The sequence below is a fragment of the Silene latifolia genome, chromosome 8 (assembly GCF_048544455.1).
Source record: "Silene latifolia isolate original U9 population chromosome 8, ASM4854445v1, whole genome shotgun sequence".
NCBI classification, from domain to species: Eukaryota; Viridiplantae; Streptophyta; class Magnoliopsida; order Caryophyllales; family Caryophyllaceae; genus Silene; species Silene latifolia.
In genome coordinates, this window is record NC_133533.1 from 58550538 (window position 1) to 58573209 (window position 22672).

The window sequence follows — 22672 nt, forward strand, 5'->3', positions numbered from 1 at the left end:
GAATCTACTTCATGTTATTAAATGCCACATAATAAACAACATCATGCTTCTTTATGCAAGCCAACATATAAACACACCCCACCAACTTCCAGCTCTTCAATCACAATTTCAATCCTCCACTCCCAACATCCAACAATTCACAACATATACCATTACTTTCACATATTAACTAACAGACACCACATACAACCTTGACATATACCCGCCATGTGACCGGTACAAAATTGTAGGGCGAGTTCGCGACTTTAGGACGTCTCCCAAGCCTTTGCATTAGCTCCTACAACCTTTACCCCGGGTTCATTTTCATTGACTCCCTATGTTCATTATATTCATTAGTTACAGGTTTCAGGATCGTCGCTCTGATACCATTTTGTAACACCCCTATACTCCAAGTGCCTTACCAGGACCACTCAGGTATAAAGATGTTACCATCTCGGTTTCCCGAGGCAATGATAATCATAAGACAATAATGAAACGACATTTAAATAGTATAAGTTTAGTGAAAGAATACAATCCAAAACCAAATGCCCAAAATACGGGTTACATGTTCTCAAAACAACTATCTCATCAACTAAATAAAATGTCTGACAAACTACTCAAGCTACAGCGGAAGACTCTATCATCTGAAGGTGACACATCCCAGCTAGCCCATTTATCTCGACTTATACCTGCTCAACAACTGCTCACCATCCCCGAATGGATCACCACAGTTTTTAAAACAAGAAACGGGGTCAGTACTAATCACACAATTTATATAACTCAACAATACAACAAACAACACAGCTCAATCGTCACAGATGTACTCCGAACTCCATCACCAACTCCACAATACTTACTACACACTAAAGTGTGTAGCCCTACCAGAGTACCCATCGCAACAGGTTACTCTTCGCCGCCAGTGGGGGACCGCAGCTGTTCCCACCTAAGCCCCGCTCATCTCCGTCGAGCGATAAACCCAAATCCATTAATGTGCACATCTCTTCTGTGGCGGGTTCCACAGAAGGCGAATAATGGGCGTGAAGCCACTCCCGCAAGTGACTCCACTCAGCCAGGGACGCACCCCGAAGAACACAGACAGATATAAACAATCACAACTACTAATCAGCAATCAAAACCAACAACCGTCACAATACTCGTATGATAACAATCAACAATCATAAATCACCACCAACACATTATGAGACTAATACTGAGTAGGGTAACCCTACCTGGAATGCAATACAGTCAGACGATCTCAGCAGTTGTTATCAAAAACCCTCCTCTACGAATCCTCCTCCTAACATAACATCACATATATCACTAACCACACAAAACTAACACAAATCCCCAATTCCCAAAATTAGGGTTTAACGAAACTTAATTAAATATAACAAATTCGGTACGCAGATCTTACCCTCGACGCAAGGATCACAAAGATGTAAAGAAAAATGAATTTCGACCTTCCAAGCTCCGGGATTTGTCAATAATGCGACGAATGCGAAGTACGTAGGTTGAAATCTCTTTTTCAAAGTAATTAGGTTTGTAAAAGCGTATTATGAAAGTGACGGAAGTGTTTATATACTAATTCGCATTATTAACAAAACCCGACAAAACATTACCCGTAAACCGGGCTACTTGATCGAGTAACTGACGTACTCGATCGAGTGCCGCCTACTCGATCGAGTACCAAGGCTACTCGATCGAGTACCCTACAGGTTAAAAACTATTTTAAATTGCAAAACACCCTTACTCGACAGAGTAAGGCCCACGCGATAGAGTACCCAGAGACTCATAAAACCGTTGTATTACAATAGATCTTGTGTTTAAGGTTTAAGGGGGGAGCAGATGGATTAAGTCTCAAACGACCCCGTCTTCCTACTACCAAATTGTAGGTTGGATGGAATAAGTCACAAAACGACCCCATCATCTCCCTACGAAATTAAGTCGATAAGACCCTCGTAGCACTATCAAAACCCTAAATCACCTAGAGATGGAATCAAGAGAGTTACAGAAATTGTAACCTTCAATCTTTCAATAATAAAACTCTTGTTTTTCGTATTATTTTTGTGCCTCTATTTATTATTGCAGGTTTAATTTTTTATGGTTTACAAATTGAAAAAAAAATTCATGCTTTGTAGTCTTGAAGCGTGGGTCAATTTATCAAGTTCAGGGGATGAATTGAGTTGTTCAAACCAAAGAAGTTTATAGGGAAGCAGAGCCAGTCCTGGTGAAACTTAGGCAAGTTCTAAGTTATATAAGTCAAAGAGCAAGCCGAATTTACGCAAAAAAAAAAACTTTGGTGCAATTGGGGACGATGCTAGACAAAAATCAAGTATCACTATAAGCAAGAAAACCATCACAAGACTACACGACCAGGGGAGAAGGAAAAAAACAAGAAGAAGAATTACCTATGTCGGTTGGGTCCGTCGCACAATAAAGACGAATACAATTTAACAAACCGAGATGTAACGATGTTGATAACAAGGAAGCTATGTCTGCACATGTAAAAGGAAAAAGAAAAGCAAAAGAAATCGATCATACGATGTTATGTTCTGTAGAAATACAAAGGACACTGACAAAAAAAAGCAACGCAAGAGTTTGAGGAAGAATAGAAAAATTCGTCGTCAAGAAGAATTGTGCCGATGATGAATGTGTGGACGGAAGGAAATAGCGTGTACATATATATTGGTTGTGGATTTCCATAAACCCTATGCAGGTTGAAGAAATATACAATGGTATTACTTTCCTAAAAATTTAAATATTGGGGTTGAGTTTGTATCACAATTATCAACCAATTTGTGCCCTTTATTGAAACGTTAAATAATATGGAACACTTCCACAAATAAAGAAGGTTTTATCACAAAGGTGTCGGTCTATATATCACCCGTCATGTTAGATACTAACGAAGACGTTAAAAAATTGGTCATCCTTACGATAAGTTCGGGTACCTGATGACTTTCAAGTCAAACAAGTAAAAAAAAATGCGTTATCCGCCAAGTCTAAAAACAATGACAGGGTGACGTCAAAAAAATCCGCAAGCTACTACTCTTACGACAAGTTCGGGTACGCTAATCGACTACCAAGTTAAAAAAAAAAAGTCGCTCGCCAAATCAAATAATGATAGGGTGACATTACATGAAAAATGGATTGTCTCAACGACAAGTTGAGGTGCCCTTGATGTAACACCCCGTAATTTTGAAGACCTTTATTATATTTTAAAAGTAATATTTTAATCTATTTTAATTTAATATTAATTTATTTGAAATAAAATTGATTTGATAAAATATAATCTTATTTTATTTTGAAAAATGTAATTATTTTTGATAGTTTAGAAATGTTTAAAAGTGATTTAAACTATATTTAAACCTTTTCCTTTGATAAAATAGATTTCGGATAAAAGTCGTAAAATTGGGATTTTCCCATTTCTTACGGTCGTTGGGTAAACGAATTTGGATATTGGGCATATGAGTACTTAATCTTTTAGTAAAATCGTGTTTAAGAACTTTAATATTCTCGGAAATCACGTTCGACGAATATTTCTAATTACCGTCGAAGCAAACCCCAAAACGTAAACAAATGACCCATCTCCCCATACCTTTTGGCTGGCCACCTACCCTCCATTGTCCCCTCTTTCAATTCTCATTTCCTCCATAATTCACTCTCTCTCTTCCTTTCATCAAACACCAAATTCATCTCAAAAATCCTCCTTACAATCCCTAAATCCACCATAAATCCTTCATTTCTCCACCAAATCTCATAAAAATTATATATTTGGAATCCTCGCTTCAATCCTCATCTACTAGTAAGCTTTATTTTCATTTCCCCCAATTTTGTTTAAGACACATTTTTCTAGGGTTTCGAGTTAAGGCTAATTAACATGTTTTTATTGTTTGTATAGGTGAAGATTTTGAAGATGAGTTAGGGGACTCATATATTATAGAAGATGATGAGTGATTTCGGTTTCTAGGGCTCTTTCTCAAGTGTTATTGTTCTCTTTTTCTAGCTTAAGGTAACTATTCCAAGTCACTCAACGAATTAATGTCACATTAGTAGTTGTATTTGTTGTTTGTTGTTGTTTGTTGTCGTTTGTTGTTGTTTGTTGTTGTTTGAGACGATCTTGTTGATAAATGAATGAATGGAGTAAGATGAGTATGCTTATGTTTAATTTATGTTACCCATTTGTATATTATTGTTTGGAACAAATTTGGATGAGGAATTATGTGTTGTGACAAGTCCGTGTTTTGGCTGGAACACGTCAGTACTGGACTAAGACAGTTTCCAATGTTTCCAAAAATATGATAGATTGAACGGCATCGAAAAATTAGGTGGTTTAGCCACTTGAATCACTCAATTCGGAGTCCGTATGAGTAAATGGCGTCGTTTTATCGATTAAAATTTATAGAAAAGTTTACCCTTGTGTGAGACGGTTATTTATGCTATTTTATTATGCGAGAATTTTGTGGAATTAGTTATTTTGTAAGTGGGAATGTTTTCCTTATGTTGATAGTTTTTCACATGATAGAAATTGGAAATGGCATGAGAATGATATTGTGATGAATTTTGTGATTTGGGCCAAAGTAGGCCAAGACTCTGAGCTGGGCCAGATTGACCGAACGAGTTTGGTCAAACTAGGTTTAAACCGGTCAGCCTCGATTTGACTGATGACCCGTCGCGGGACTTGGGTCGAGGGTTTGTCTTTGAGGTGATATTGGTTGTCATTGGATGTTTTATGTTGATGCCTTGATATTTGTAATTATCATTTCACATGTTGGTTGTTGGATGCTTTGGATGCCTTATGCTTGAGTCTTGTTGCCTCTTTGCCATTTTAGCTTGTTCTCATGGATTATGGTACTATTGGTTAACTGGAATTTGGATTATTATTGATATTGGAGATATTGTTGAATTGTCAGCTGAATATGCTCTTGCGTAGCCTTTCATATGCTAGGGTGTGTATGATCATTTGTGTGTGCAAGTTTGGACTCTTTGCCCCTCTTATGGTTAAGTGGGTGTCCTACTTGTCTTGTGTGGTGTTGGCTAAAGTATTCAAGCTGGGACTAGGTCTTAGGTGAGTATTTCGGCCTTCATCATAGATAGGCCATTATAGTCTTTGACGAGTGTATGTTTGCGGCTTAATAGCCTTTGTGTCTTAGCTTGGTGGGTTTATATCCAAGTTAGGGCATGACCTCCTGACGTACTCTTAGAATTATGTGGTCAGCTTAAGTACTAGCCAACCCTTTGGTGGACTTCTTAGGAGTACTCATATGTTGTTATCATGGGTCTTGGATGCGGTAGTGTTCCGCATGTCGCTAGGTCTGCGCAGGTTTAGGACTAGGGTGTTTACCTTACCTCGTGGTATAGACTCGAGTTACAGAGTGACTATTGACTGTACTAAGAACTTATGCCTGTTTCTAGATATATTGTCCTTTCTTGTTTGATGATTCTATGAATCATAGAAGGTGAGATGCAAGCCGGCTATGGTTGATAGAGTTTGGATTCCTGTATGTTATGTGATTCACATGATAGTGTAGTATAAGTCGGTCTAGTATTCACATGCTAGAACTATGTGTTGTTATATTGTTGTTCACATGATAAGCACGATTGTCTAGCATCTATATGCTAAGGCTATGTGTTATTCATATTCATATTCTTATGTTTACATGTTATATTAATTATGACATTTCGTGGCCGGGAGGACTCGGAGTTACTCCCCACATTTGTGGCTTTCGTATTTGTATAAAATGCGATTGACAGGTAGGTGATGCATATATGGGGTACATGGACGAGCTAGCGAGCAAAGTAACCTTGGGACCTAGATTGGCTTTATTTTATTGTGACCCTTAAACACTTTTTATGTCATATACATTTAGGGACATATGTCTCCCTTTTTCATATTTGGGTTGTATAACTTTGTTTCGCGACTTTAGCGATGTTTCATTTATGAGATTTATTTTGGACCTTGAATGTTTGACACCTTCCCATTTGGATATTTTTATAACAGGTTCAGGTTTCGTTTTCGGTTTTAAAAATTACAGGTTTTTACCCAAATGAACCTATTACAAACATATCCATGCAGTTTTTATCTAGAATTATGTGTTTACTTTTCCGCAATGAATGAGGGTGTCACAGTTGGTATCAGAGCATATTTGCTCCCGACGCACGTTTGTGCACCCCCAATATAAATAACTTGACCTTAAAATAATAAACTTGAGAGATGGGTAGGATGGGTAGACTTGGGACTTTATGTTGTAGTCTCTATGTGATTGCTATTTATTAGGTGCTAACCAATGTTCTCTTTTGCAAGATAGCCCCTCCAAGAAACGTAGATAATGCAATCTTACAAGCTAGGTTTGTTAATTGTGAGTTATTAATTTTCGTGCCGTTGAAGCTATAACCGTGATCTTACTCGTTGGTGACCAAGATTGAGTGGCCGTTGCCGAATGTTGAAGATTGGTTATGCCAAATGAAGAATGCTTCCACTTTCTCGATATTTCTTTTCGTATTCAGTGTACCTTACCTTAATCTTTCAATCTCGTTGTTTATTCGTCTTTCTAATTCCCCTTCTCTCGCCTTGGTAACTACTCTTCTATTCTTTCTCCCGATTCATCCTTGGTTCGTTTTCTTCTTATAATAAGAGTCCTTGTGGACACCTTCCTTTTATTCCGCGGGATAGTCCCCTTGTTCAAGAGAACCCGGTTTTGAGAGAATGTTTTTAACTGAGCCTCGTACCTTGGGGTGAGTGAATGTATCATTGGAGGGCGTTAACGAGTTGAGAAATTGATTGTTTAAGGTTTGAGTTGTACATGAGAAGATAACTTGGGATCCTTTGGTTAGTCTTGTTAGTTGTGCTTGATGTGAGAGCCTAGTGAGTTGAGAAACACCTTGGGATTTATGTCTATTGAGAGCTTGTTTGTTATAGGTGATTGAACATGGGTGCTACCTTAGCACATAAGTTGGAATGAACCTAAGCTACTTCATTTGAGAGTCTCGATGTTTCTTGTGGAGAATTAAAGGAATGATAGTTAGCCTCAATCTTTGTAGGCCTTGAAAGGAATACAATAGGACATTGACGTTGCTTAATGGATTGGTATCGTACTTTGGAATTAGTTAGTTTGTTAAACCTTTTGAGTTGACCAAATCTAGTATAGAGTAGCCCTTGTTGACCTTTTGAAATTTGAGAACACGTGGTTGACCTTATTAATCATATCTGAATTTGGGAATTTTGGTGGAAAGTTGTTCGATGTAGTTCGTGAGTTCAAAGATGCGATTCTAATTTATGGTATCGGAGACTAGAAGTACGAAGTGGTGAGTTGATAGTGTAAAGAAGCCATGGTACTTGGAGATGACATAGCAAGTGAAGTTCGATGACGAGACTTGTAAAGGAGATACTTTGGGACTTGGATGGTAACAAATGAATTTGTGTGGTGAATTGATTTTGGCTCATGGAACCAATTGAGTTGAGGAATACCTACCATTGTGGAGTCCTTGTTAGTCCTATGATTTGGTAGACTTTTGAGGCTTTGTTGAGCAACTTAGTGATGTAACCTTATCATAGCGATCATAAGCTTTGAGAAGTGTTTGGTTAAGCGGTAACCCTTTCATTATACCGCTTCTGTTCTCCTCTCCTTCTCTTTAGCGTTCGTTGAACCCTGTTTTTATGCCGAAGTTTACGTATCTTCTTCTTGCCCGAGATATCTTCTTAACTCGAGTACCTCTTATTTTTGTCAACCGTTATATTTACGGTCCGACTCCTTAGTTTCCTAACTTGTCATGCTCATGCACCCTACGAAAATATTTTACCGTTTCTCTATCCCGTTATCACTCCTTATCTCCTTAGTATAGTTGGTACCTTGTTGACCATGTTTACAGAGTTAGTGGGATGTGATTTGAGGATTTTTGTATTTTGATTTTTTTCGGGAATTGGTGTAGGAGTTTGTGTCTGTATTTGACCATGTGATATGAGAGTTAGATTTTTGATGGAATTCTTATGATGGCAATGTTGTAGTCTCCTTGCAATTTGAGGTTCGCGTGATTAGGTGGTATAAGACTCACTTTGGTTTCGATTTGATGATGAGACTAATGGGATTAGTTTACCTTGGTGGAGTATTTCTATGGTTATTTTGGATTTGTTTTGGGCATTGTTCGTTCGGGGATTGTTCGTTTGTCATTTGAGCCTTACTTTACGGTATTAGAGATCGATAGCTAAGTTTGTGGAATGTTATTGTAAGTTTGGACCTTATATTTAATCCTTTGAGGAATCTTTCTATTGGAATTGGAATATTGTTGGAAAGTAGGATAGTGAATCTTTAGTAAACCGATCAGATGATTTGTGTGATGAACCCATTTATCTTATAGTTAGTGCTAATTATGGATTGGATAGTGCAACTTGTTGCTTGTGGGTTGGTTTCAAGCATGAATGCGTTTGGGAATATTGAATCTGGGTAGGGGTATAATATTGTTACTAGTTTCGACTTTGGATTTTGATTTTGTTCGGTGGAGAATATTGGTGGAAACATTTTGATTGGGAAATTGTTAAGTTATAATTGTAGAGGATAGGATTGTCTCAAGGATTAGCTTATAAGTAGACTTGTCGTTGAGTGGTTCAGATGGCTCTTTGGATTAGTGTGGCCTCTGGTTGTTGCCCTGTTGATGTTCGGAGGACCTAGTAGGATGACTCTGTGGTTGGAAAATTGAGGGAGTAACCTTTCTCGATGTACCGATCTTCCTAATTCTGATCTCCGACAATTGTCATTCTTGCTATTCTGGCTTGTTCCGTTGAGTTCGCCTTTTTGGAACTCATTTGACCTTTTGAGTAAAGCTTCTTGTTCGTTGACATCTTTATTGACTTCATCCCAAAATTCCACCTTTAAGAGTTCAATTCCTTCTTGTCTGTTGGGTGTGAGTTCCCTATCGCGACTTGCACTTCTCGTTCCCGAGTTGTTTTCCATCTTGCATAGATTCTATCTAGTTTGAGTAAACTTTTGGTTCATTATTTTAAATTTGGAGTTAAATCTACAAATTGACTTCTTTCTATAACATTTGAAAATGATTTCTCACTCTGTTTCAACCTTAGTGTTCGATTTGATACCTAAGCTATTTCTCGTTTTGTGTAATTTTGGGACCAATGTGAGTTAACTTTTCGATTCATTGTTAAAATTTGTATTATATTTGGAAAACTTGACTTCTGGTAAAGTTTGAAAAATGATTTAACATTTTTCTATAACAATAGCATTTGACCTTTCGCTTTCATTTTGTTTTGGCGTTGATTCGTTGTCAGGATTCGTTATTGGAGACGTCTGATAGCTAGTTCTGCACTTATCGGCGAATGATTTGGTATTTTGATTTGTCCTTGATTCGGAATGATAGCGCGCTTGCATGCATCAAGAGTTCTCTCATTCCCTTGATATGGACATCGTGCTTTTGAAAGTTTTCTTAAGCCCTTTTGAAGGATCATCTTTTGAAATTCCAATTTGTTTTGAATGTTTTGATTTTCGCCCTTGAAAAATTGAGTTTGTCCTTATTATATTTTCGTTTTCTACTTGAAAGTTTCGAGGACGAAACTTCTTAAAAGGAGGGATGACTGTAACACCCCGTAATTTTGAAGACCATTATTATATTTTAAAAGTAATATTTTAATCTATTTTAATTTAATATTAATTTATTTGAAATAAAATTGATTTGATAAAATATAATCTTATTTTCTTTTGAAGAAATGTAATTATTTTTGATAGTTTAGAAATGTTTAAAAGTGATTTAAACTATATTTAAATCTTTTCCTTTGATAAAATAGATTTTGGATAAAAGTCGTAAAATTGGGATTTTCCCATTTCTTACGGTCGTTGAGTAAACGAGTTTGGATATTGGGCATATGAGTACTTAATCTTTTAGTAAAATCGTGTTTAAGAACTTTAATATTCTCGGAAATCGCGTTCGACGAATATTTCTAATTACCCTCGAAGCAAACCCCAAAACGAAAACAAATGACCCATCTCCTCATGCCTTTTGGTTGGCCACCTACCTTCCATTGTCCTCTCTTTCAATTCTCATTTCCTCCATAGTTCACTCTCTCTTCCTTTCATCAAACACCAAATTCATCTCAAAAATCCTCCTTACAATCCCTAAATCCACCATAAATCCTTCATTTCTCCACCAAATCTCATAAAAATTATATATTTGGAATCCTCTCTTCAATCCTCATCTACTAGTAAGCTTTATTTTCATTTCCCGAATTTTATTTAAGACACATTTTTCTAGGGTTTCGAGTTAAGGCTAATTAACATGTTTTTATTGTTTGTATAGGTGAAGATTTTGAAGATGAGTTAGGGGACTCAAATATTGTAGAAGATGATGAGTGATTTCGGTTTCTAGGGCTCTTTCTCAAGTGTTATTGTTCTCTTTTTCTAGATTAAGGTAACTATTCCGAGTCACTCGACGAATTAATGTCACATTAGTAGTTGTATTTGTTGTTTGTTGTTGTTTGTTGTTGTTTGTTGTTGTTTGTTGTTGTTTGAGACGATCTTGTTGATAAATGAATGAATGGAGTAAGATGAGTATGCTTATGTTTAATTTATGTTACCCATTTGTATATTATTGTTTGGAACAAATTTGGATGAGGAATTATGTGTTGTGACAAGTCCGTGTTTTGGCTGGAACGCATCAGTACCGGACCGAGACGGTTTTCAATGTTTCCAAAAATATGACAGATTGAACGGCATCGAAAAATTAGGTGGTTTAGCCACTTGAATCACTCAATTCGGAGTCCGTATGAGGTAATGGCGTCGTTTTATCGATTAAAATTTATAGAAAAGTTTACCCTTGTGTGAGACGGTTATTTATGCTATTTTATTATGCGAGAATTTTGTGGAATTAGTTATTTTGTAAGTGGGAATGTTTTCCTTATGTTGATAGTTTTTCACATGATAGAAATTGGAAATGGCATGAGAATGAAATTGTGATGAATTTTGTGATTTGGGCCAAAGTAGGCCAAGACTCTGAGTTGGGCCAGATTGACCGAACGAGTTTGGTCAAACTAGGTTTAAACCGGTCAGCCTTGATTTGACCGATGACCCGTCGCGGGACTCGGGTCGAGGGTTTGTCTTTGAGGTGATATTGGTTGTCATTGGATGTTTTATGTTGATGCCTTGATATTTGTAATTATCATTTCACATGTTGGTTGTTGGATGCTTTGGATGCCTTATGCTTGAGTCTTGTTGCCTCTTTGCCATTTTAGCTTTTTCTCATGGATTATGGTACTATTGGTTAACTGGAATTTGGATTATTATTGATATTGGACATATTGTTGGATTGTCAGCTGAATATGCTCTTGCGTAGCCTTTCATATGCTAGGGTGTCTAAGATCATTTGTGTGTGCAAGTTTGGACTCTTTGCCCCTCTTATGGCTAAGTGGGTGTCCTTCCTGTCTTGTGTGGTGTTTGCTAAAGTATTCAAGCTGGGACTAGGTCCTAGGTGAGTATTTCCGCCTTCATCATAGATAGGCCATTATAGTCTTTGACGAGTGTATGTTTGCGGCTTAATAGCCTTTGTGTCTTAGCTTGGTGGGTTTTTATCCAAGTTAGGGCATGACCTCCTGACATACTCTTAGAAGTATGTGGTCAGCTTAAGTACTAGCCAACCCTTTGGTGGACTCCTTAGGGGTACTCATGTGTTGTTATCATGGGTCTTGGATGCGGTAGTGTTCCGCATGTCGCTAGGTCTGCGCAGGTTTAGGACTAGGGTGTTTACCTTACCTCGTGGTATAGACTCGAGTTACAGAGTGACTATTGACTGTACTAAGAACTTATGCATGTCTCTAGATATATTGTCCTTTCTTGTTTGATGATTCTATGAATTATAGAAGGTGAGATGCAAGCCGGCTATGGTTGATAGAGTTTGGATTCCTGGATGTTATGTGATTCACATGATAGTGTAGTATAAGTCGGTCTAGTATTCACATATTGTTGTTCACATGATAAGCACGATTGTCTAGCATCTATATGCTAAGGCTATGTGTTATTCATATTCATATTCTTATGTTTACATGTTATATTAATTATGACATTTCGTGGCTGGGAGGACTCGGAGTTACTCCCCATTTTTGTGGCTTTCGTATTTGTATAAAATGCGATTGACAGGTAGGTGATGCATATATGGCGTACATGGACGAGCTAGCGAGCAAAGTAACCTTGGGACCTAGATTGGCTTTATTTTATTGTGACCCTTAAACACTTTTTATGTCATATACTTTTAGGGACATATGTCTCCCTTTTTAATATTTGGGTTGTATAACTTTGTTTCGCGACTTTAGCGATGTTTCATTTATGAGATTTATTTTGCACCTTGCATGTTTGACACCTTCCCATTTGGATATTTTTATAACAGGTTCAGGTTTCGTTTTCGGTTTTAAAAATTACAGGTTTTTACCCAAATGAACCTATTACAAACATATCCATGCAGTTTTTATCTAGAATTATGTGTTTACTTTTCCGCAATGAATGAGGGTGTCACACTTGACTTCCAAGTCAAATACAAATTCACCCGCCAAGTTAGATAATAACAGGGTGACAAAAAAAATGGATCATTCTTGCGACAAGTTAGGGTGTTCACTATCTATTTCCAAATCAAGTGGAGCCGCCTTCGCAACAAGTTATGGTACCCATCATCGACTCCCAAGTCAAAGCAAAATGAATCGAGACCTTGCCACGTCAAGACACCAGAAGGTGCATGTGACAAGGTCCCGAGGGGGCAATTTGTAGGCACGGAAAATTTATTAATGTGCCGAATAAATAAAATGAATTAATTATTTTGAGTTACTACCAAATTTTAACTTAATTTAATTAATTTGTCCCGATTAAATGAAATGTGGGTCGATTCGGATTACAAAATGAGTTATTCGGATCACTAAACCCAGAAATAATCAAACTTGTGCCAAGGTTGCTAATAAACCCACAAATGGGCATGTGACCACCAAAGTCCAACAAGGAGATTTGAAATTCTATAAATAGAGCTCTCCTCATTCATTCAAAGGGTTGAAAAATTCATAATTGCAAAGGAGCTAGAGAGAACAAGGTACAAATTCCTACAAATTCTCTCTGTCAAAATCATTGCAAGCAGTCAACAAGCACATCAAATCGTGCCAGCTACGTTGAAGATTCAATCAAAAATTCAAACCTTCAAGAGAGATTCAAGTCATCGCAACCCTCTCATAAATCAAATCTACATCGCGCGTAGAATAATTAAAGTTGTCTACACGCGCACCCCTCATGTGTACCCCGTACACGTACCCCTTACGGCATATTAGAATCAGAGGATACATTAGAGATTGTACACGTACTTTTGATATTTATTAATAAAATTTAATTGTTTCTTTGTTTTGTATTTCAGTTATCGCAATACAAAATTTGTTGTTATAGTTACCTCTTTTGTAAGAAATCATCATTTTTTTATTATGTAAATTTTTTTTTAGCAATATGGACTATTTTTTTTAAGGATGTAAAACCAATTATGTATTTTTTTTATTAGAAATAAAAAAGTGAAAACATTATTTTAATAATTCGTAAATCGTCTTTTTAGATGCACGGAATATTGTTTTTACCGCTTTTTATTTTAAGGTTAATACGCGTTTTAAAAAGATTATACAACTAACTTAATAATTGTACTATTAATGTCATAAATTAGTTGTATGCAACGGTATAAAATTATTGTATTATTTTTTTTTTGGTGAAATGTGAAAATTATATTAATAATTAAGATAAAGTCATACATTCACCAATAGACACAAACATAGTAACCCTACTATAAACTGCTAACCATATAACAAATTACATCCAAGGAGACCAACTCATACATTGATACTTAGAAGTCCACTTCCATTGCTGACCTCTACTTTGCACTATTTGTTGCACTGAATTAAAAACACTGCAGGATAAGGAAGGTAACAATCCACCCTGCACACATTACGGACCCTCCCACAACTGATACACCAAAGCCAAAACCGCAGCACAGACAATCCTTTTTTTCATGAGAGACCTGCATCTCCAAGAGCTACACCACTCAAGTATCCCACTGCCAGGCAAAGCCACATCCAACCATACTTTAAGCAATGCCCAACATTGGCTACTGAATCTGCAATGATATAGCAAATGAGAGTGATCTTCAGCATGGTCCAGACACATATCACACGCACCATCCTGAATAACCCCAAAACGTACTAGTCTATCCTTAGTGAGAAGTCTTCCTTGGATAGCTAGCCATCCAATAAACGCATGCTTGGGCATATTGAAACGATTCCATACAACAGGATGCCAAGGAACCTTGACCTGATCACCTTGAAGCCAAATGTAACCCCCAGAGATAGTATATCTCCCTGCATTAGACCTCCATTGCCCATTACAGTACGCAGGTTTAAGTTGCTCCTTGACCTGGCAAAGTTTCCTCCGTGTCCATCTTGAACTAACACTTGGAACATAATCCATCCAATGCTGGTCTTTAATATACATGTGATTCACCCATCGTATCCATAAGTGATCTGGCTTCATGGCAAGCCACCATACATACTTGGCAAGCATAGCCACATTCCAAAGTTTACAGTTAATAATACCAAGACCACCAGATTTTTTTCCAGTGCATACCTTAGTCCAAGCTACAGGGGCAGTTTTCAGAAATTCCTCAGAACCACTCCACAAATAATTTCGACAAATAAGCTCTATTCTGTCCATCACAGTCACATGAATGAGAAAAATACGAGCCCAAAAAATGTGCAGCTGTAAAAGAACAGCCTGAACAAGGAAAAGGCGACCAGCATAACTGAGCTTTCTAGCTCCCCAACCACGAATTCTCATTACCACTCTCTCCACAAGCCTGGAACAATCCCCAACAGCCATTCTCTTATAAGAAATGGGAATGCCCAGGTACCTGAAAGGAAAAGTCCCTTCTCTGAAGCCTGAAACCCTCATCACATACTGACTATCCTCATTGCACATACCATTAAAGTAGATATCAGATTTCTCTCTGTTCATTCCAGTCCAGAAGCCTTAGAGAACGTAGCAAAAGCTCTCAGAATGGTGCATATAGACTGTTTATCTCCCCTACAAAATATGAGGAGGTCATCCGCAAAACACAAGTGAGTAAGCCTGAGTGCTCTACACATGGGATGGTAATTGAACTCCAAGGAACTTGTCACATAATTCAAAATTCTACTGAGGTACTCCATGCTAAGGGTAAAAAGGAGAGGAGACATTGGATCTCCTTGTCTGATCCCTCTTTTCCCCTGAAAGTACCCAAATGTAGCTTCATTAAGAGACAATGTAAACCAAGGAGTAGAAATGCACTCCATAACCCATTGAATCATCTTTTGAGGGAACTCCAGAGCAACCAACATCTGCCTAATGAACTCCCATTCAACAGAGTCGTATGCCTTCTTGAGATCCACCTTCATTAAACACCTAGGAGAACAAGCTTTCCTTTTGTATAACCTCACCAAGTCATGACAAATCAGTATGTTATCAACAATGTCTCTCCCTTTTAAAAACGCACTCTGATTCTCACTAATGATATCTGGTAGCACAGTTGCTAATCTGGCACAAATCACTTTAGATATAATTTTATAAACCACATTGCAACACGCAATTGGCCTAAAATCTGCCACTGTCACTGGTCTGTCCTTCTTGGGAATTAAGGTCAGTGTGGTAGAATTGACCTGTTTGAGCATTCTTCCAGCAGTAAAGAACTCTCTCACATCACCACATAAATCAGCTCCAGTAATATCAAATGAATCTTTAAAAAACTGTGAAGTATACCCATCCGGACGGGTGCTTTATCCGGTGAAAACAAAGCATCTTTGATCTCATCGGACCATCTCGGCCTCATCTTATAAGGAGTTGCTACCCCCATCTCCAAGTGCCTTACCGGGACCACTCGAGGCATAAGGATAATCATAAGATAATCATAAGACAATGAAGAAACATACTTTATTAAACAAGTTAAGTGATTACATAACAAAACCAAGCGTAAGCAAAATACAATCGCTCTCAAACTATAAACCAACCGAAAGGAACTGTCCTAACAAACACAGCGGAAGACTAAAGACTATGATATGTGATGACTCCATCCCCTGACTAGATCCCACGCGTATCCAAGATATACCCTTAGCAATCAATTGCTCACCACCCCGAATGGATCACCACGAGTTTTTAAAACATTTAAATGGGGTCGTACTAATCACACAATTTATATATATATCAACAATAAGCTAAGCAGACGACTTAAGCTGTCACACACACACAATCAATTCCAATCACCTCAATCATCGATCGTCCTTTGGACCGACCCGCCCGATGGGGGACCGCGGCCGTACCCACCAAATCCCCGCTCCACATAGTGAGCGATAACCCTGTCCATTAATGTGCACATCTCCTTCCGTGGCGGGTTCCACGAAGGGCGAAACTAGGGCGTGAAGCCACTCCCGCAAGTGACTCCACTCAGCCGAGAACGCATCTCGAGAACCATAGGCAACCAATCACAATCACAATATCAACAACCGTCTGAATCTATCAACGGTGTACAATCACAATCACAAGTAGTCACAATAAAATTACTATATCAAACAATCAATCTCAACACATCAACAATCATCCCATTATGGGACTAATGCTGAGTAGGAAATCCTACCTGGAAAGCAACACAATCATCGGACGATCTAGCAAATTTTGTCTCAAAACCTCTCCTTTACAAATCCTTCTCCTATCACATAATCACATAATCACAATCTAACCTTAACAAATCATAAAAACCCCCAATCCCAAAATTAGGGTTTAACGAAACTTGACGAAATACTATAAAATTGGTATGCAGATCTTACCCTCGACGCAAGGATCACCAAGGTATAAAGAACGATGGAATCCGACCTCTCAAGCTCCGGGATTTGTCAACAATGCGATTAGGATTAAGAACATACTTGCCTTCTCTCTTAAACAGTAAATTAGGTTTTGCAAAAGTGATTAAGAAACAATGACGGAAGGTTATATATCTTAATCGCATAATTAACAAAACCCGAGAAAAACTCCCCGTAAACCGGCTACTCGATCGAGCACCCAAGGCTACTCGATCGAGTACCCCCTTACTCGATCGAGTAACCTAGTTACTCGATCGAGTACCCAAAGGGTCAGAAACTATTTTATTTCGCAAAACTCCCTTACTCGACAGAGTAAGGCCTACTCGATAGAGTACCCCAATACTCATAAATACGGAGTATTACAGTCTTCCCTCCTTAAAAAGAACTTCGTCCCCGAAGTTCAACCCATACATAAAAACAAACATACTAACTCGATCAAGACACAACAACGTGACTAAGAACTCAAAACAAAACTCCAACCCAAACATGAACTCGTAACACCAACTCCACTAACTATTCCTACCTCCACAACATGGCTCACGATATCGTATCAACTCCATTATATCTCTCTCAACACTAACTCCATACCCTACCAAAATACTCATAACATCAAACGGAATGTTACATTCTACCACCCTTAAAAGGAACTTCGTCCTCGAAGTTTACTCACACTCATAAACATCCTCATCCAACTGCCAAGACTATCAAACTCATAACCATCATCATCCAACTGTCAACACTATCCAAATATTCTCACACTCCTAAACATCGAACTACTACCAGTACGGTCATGACCTTTAACAAAATTAACCACAACACGAATCAACCTTTTATTCGACATCAAGACTCAAACTTCCAAATATATTACCATATGCACACCCATCAAAATCTCTTTTATCACATCCTACTCCTCTTAAGATAAATGTTACGTCCTCGTAACTCACTAATACTAAATCCTAGATACATCTCATTACCCTCTTTACCACCACATGTGCAAGATAACTGTTTATAAACCAAACACTCACCATTCTTATATTCAAGGCTCCCATACATAAACATTTCTCATTCCTCAACTCATTCGGCATAGCACCTAACCTATACCATAAACTCGTAGCAAAATCACCATACTAACTCTCCATTATTACTACAAAACAACATACCTCTCTATGTAAAGCACCTACCTCCCTAACGCATAACTCACGATCCCCACTCGTTACGTACACTCACACTAGATCCTCAAGTTCTTTCATTCATTACCGCAAGACTCATACATAACTTAACACGACACTTATTATTCAACACCCTACACTCACTGTCTCAACAAAGGATTATGAACCACCTTCATATATCAGATCATTACCACACATGTTCTACGAATCACTTGCCATTATCATGTCCATTAAAGCCTTATTTAGAACAAGATCAAAATTACTGTAACAACCTCTCACAATCGTGTTCCATTAACATAATATCACTATACCATGACAACAACGAAGGAATATACAACTCTATTCCATATCATACTCTACCCTCATTCTCAAACTTAAACGATAAAGAAAACACCAATGATCAAGACGATCGTCTATCTGTCCAAACCGAAACTCACAGAAAACAACAACAAACGAAACAACAATCTATGTATAATTGGTATGTACTTTCGAAACTCGAATCATAATCATCCCGCCTACTCCATCACAACCGGTGACGGCATCACAACACCGCCACCAATGACCACACACCGCATGCGAAAATACCCGCATCACAACACTAAATATCGTGTCCGGATCACCACCCGAGGCACCACAACCGCATCGATAGACATCACAACATACACAATCCCATAAGTCCGACTCAACATAACTTCTTGAACAAGAAAAACTTACTCAAATCCACTTTGCGAAATCACAAAGCAACATATTATATGAATTAAAGCAGGATAATAACCTCATGAATATCATCCCCTTACCGCATCACGGAATCAACATATATCATGAATACATACAAGTATAACCGGTCATGCGGATCAATCAAATTATTACCCTTTTGAATATCATTCAATTAAATTACCGTGTTCAACATATATTGCAGAACATTCAGATAACAACATTATAAATATCACACCATACTACTTCTTGTGAGGTCAGAACCTCACACAAACATTTATATATAACATAGACCCATAATCACATCCAACCAATCAATCTCAACACATCAACAATCATCCCATTATGGGACTAATACTGAGTAGGAAATCCTACCTGGAAAGCAGCACAATCATCAGACGATCTAGCAGCTGTCTCAAAACCTCTCCTTTACAAATCCTTCTCCTATCACATAATCACATAATCACAATCTAACCTTAACAAATCATAAAAACCCCCAATCCCAAAATTAGGGTTTAACGAAACTTGACGAAATACTATAAAATTGGTATGCAGATCTTACCCTCGACGCAAGGATCACCAAGGTATAAAGAAAGATGGAATCCGACCTCTCAAGCTCCGGGATTTGTCAACAATGCGATTAGGATTAAGAACATACTTGCCTTCTCTCTTAAACAGTAAATTAGGTTTTGCAAAAGTGATTAAGAAACAATGACGGAAGGTTATATATCTTAATCGCATAATTAACAAAACCCGAGAAAAACTCCCCGTAAACCGGCTACTCGATCGAGTACCCAAGGCTACTCGATCGAGTACCCCCTTACTCGATCGAGTACCCTAGTTACTCGATCGAGTACCCAACAGGTCAGAAACTATTTTATTTCGCAAAACTCCCTTACTCGACAGAGTAAGGCCTACTCGATAGAGTACCCCAAGACTCATAAATACGGAGTATTACAGTTAGCAACTTGCCTTTCTGAACTATGCCAATATGCACCTTAGCCACCTTAGTTTGTGTACCCAGAAGATGCTTATAGTAGTTTATAAATGCTGCTTCAATATCAGCCGAGGTAGTGTGATTCTGACCATCCATGTCATAAATTCCAAGGATCCTATTCTGCATCCTACGAGCTTTAATGACACTATGGAAGTACTGAGTATTATCATCACCATCCCTCATCCAATGTGCTTTAGCTTTTTGTGCAAGAAAACTTCTCAATGCTTGCCCACGTTCCTTATAGAGGAGATCAGCATCCTTAACTGCCTGCGGCATACCAACATTAGTAGGGTCACCCTGCAACTGCATCTGAACACTGTGAAGATGTTTCAATGCAACCTGAGCAGTGGTCTCAATGTTGGCATACCCAAGTCTGTTAAGCTCTTTCAGAGGCTGTTTCAGTAGCTTAAGTTTCTTTACTAGCTGAAACATTTTATACCCATACAGCTAAACACTCCAACTAGCCTGAACAATATTAAGGAAATTTGGGTCCTTCCCCCACATGTTAAAGTACTTAAAAGATCTATTCTGATTCCTGACTTCAGAGGTGAGCTCCATGGTGCATGGGCAATGATCAAAGACACCCTCAGGATGATACATAGTAATAGTATACATAGTAATAGTATTTGGAAACTCATTTAACCAGCTGTCATTGATAAGAGTTCTGTCAATTATACTGAATTTTAAATCCCCAATCTCATGTTTGTTTGTCCATGTGAAGAAAGCTCCTTGAGCAGGAATATCACATAACCCACAATAGTCAACACACTCCTGAAAATCCCTAACCTCAGCATCAGTAACCTCAGATCCAATTCTCTCATTCATAGCTAACACATTGTTAAAGTCACCCATAACAACCCAGGGACCTCTAACAGCATTCTTCATACTCTAAATAGATTGCCATAAAGTAGCACGTTCAACCAACCTATTAAACCCATACACCATTGATATAAACCAAGCTTTCCCAGTTGGTAGGAATGTAACTCTAGTATGCACCACCTGAGCCTCACTTCTCAAAACTTCTACATCATAATTACTTGCATCCCAGATAATCCAAATCCTACCCCCATCATGGCTATCATTATTATGAACCACAGACCAATGAGAACCAATCCCTTGATGTACTTTATTAATAACAGCAGTTTTTACTCTAGTTTCTAAGAGCCCACAAACTCCTAAATTATTTGAATGCAAAAACCATCTAACATCTTTATGTTTATTTACACTATTCATACCACGCACGTTCCAGAAACCTATGCTACCCATTCTCAATGACAAGGCCTTGCTCCCCTGGTTCCTCTTCAATCACTTGATATTGCATAGAATGCTCAAGCACCTCTAAGAAGGTTCTCCTGCCACTTCCCATGCTCATTCCCCCTTGTCTAGTAAACTTAGTCAAGACTCTTGCTGGTGAAAAAGGAGTGAATGACACAGGTATTGGAGTAACAAAGCCTCTGGATAGACTAATGTTATTCCTGGGTTGGATCCTTAAAGAACTAGCAGGTGGTGGAATCACAACAGGCTCAGGTACAACAACAGGTTGTTGCTGCACCCTCTCCTTTGGGACCCACTTTTGTCTGACCTGCTTTTGCCCTTTCTGTTGCTTTGTCCTGCAATCCCGAGCCATATGCCCCACACCTTTACACTCCGTACAGATGACAGGCTTCCACTCATAGTGCACTATCATCCTGTGCAAAAAATATAACTCATCAGTGAATTCTATCACATCAGGCAGATCTGCCCCCATTTTGACTTCAACCATCACCCTCGCATGCCCTATGAAGGTTTTCAGTTGTGTATTGCTATCACACCTCACAGGAACCCCAACCAGACCTGCAATCTTGTTCAACGCATTCCCCCAAAACTTGAGAGGTAACCCATAGAACCTGATCCAGATTGGTACCATATCAACAGTCTCACGAATCAATTTAGCAGTCGGAGTCCATTCCTTGACAACCACAGGTTTGTTATCAAAAAATACAGGCCCAGACTGTAAGACTCTTAACTTCATATCCTCAGTTTTGAAACGGACAAGAAATATACCATTAGAATGGAAAGAAATCTTATCATATTCAGTATATCCCCAAACCCGCTTTACAAACCCATCAATAATCTTAAACGGAGGATTTGCACCTAGAACATAGCAGTAGACAGCAGTCGACCAATACGCTAGCTCAGATTCAGTATCATCAGAAGTCAAACGAAGAGGACTTACTCTTTCAGAATCGGAACCTGACCGCGAATTCACCTCCGTCCAAGTACTCCCATCATCCGAATCTTCTTCAGCAATTGAATCCATACCATGACTGAAATTGAAAGGCCTGATTTCACCATCGTTATCAAGAACACAATCCTTAACCTGAATATCAACCTTAGAATTGTCAATTTCCTGATCGAGATGATGAAACCTAGAACCAGATTTATTATTATTTGATTTACTAGTACTAATCTGTGTTTTTTGAGGAGTTTTTTGTGAATTATTATGGTTTACTACTCTAATTACTCTATTAGATTTAGATGGATTTCTCTTTTGACGAGCCATTGCTAATCAAGGATGAAATTAACCTAAATCGTTTCTCTCTCTAGATTTACTCATCTCTCTTACTTCCATTATTGTATTATTTTGAATAGTAATAAAATAACTTAACTTAAAATGTCTTCTTATGATAGTAAACTTTTTTTTTCTACCTCTTATTAATATTATATTTAATAAATTATAACATTAAATTAAAATTACACTTCATTTATGCAAATAATTTAATTGACAATGTCTCTTTATAAAAGAAATCTAAAAAGTACCGTGCTATAGCACGGGCAGTCGGGAACTACACTAGTAAATCAACAAGTGAGCAATAAAGACTAGTTAAATGAATCCTAATATTTACAAAAACTAGCTACACTACAAAGCACACAAAAACACACAACTAC

At 38.0% G+C, this 22672-nt stretch overlaps 1 protein-coding gene across 1 annotated transcript; it reads right to left on the reverse strand.

The window, feature by feature from the left end:
• Positions 1-13928: 13928 nt before the first annotated feature.
• On the reverse strand, positions 13929-14990 carry LOC141595239 (uncharacterized). Its single transcript, XM_074415205.1, has one exon. The coding sequence runs from the start codon at positions 14988-14990 to the stop codon at positions 13929-13931; it is 1062 nt and encodes a 353-aa protein (XP_074271306.1).
• Positions 14991-22672: the final 7682 nt, after the last annotated feature.

Coding starts and splice junctions, on each gene's coding strand:
- LOC141595239 (XM_074415205.1), bottom strand. CDS start 14,990: ATGAACAGAGAGAAATCTGATATCTACTTTAATGGTATGTGCAATGAG.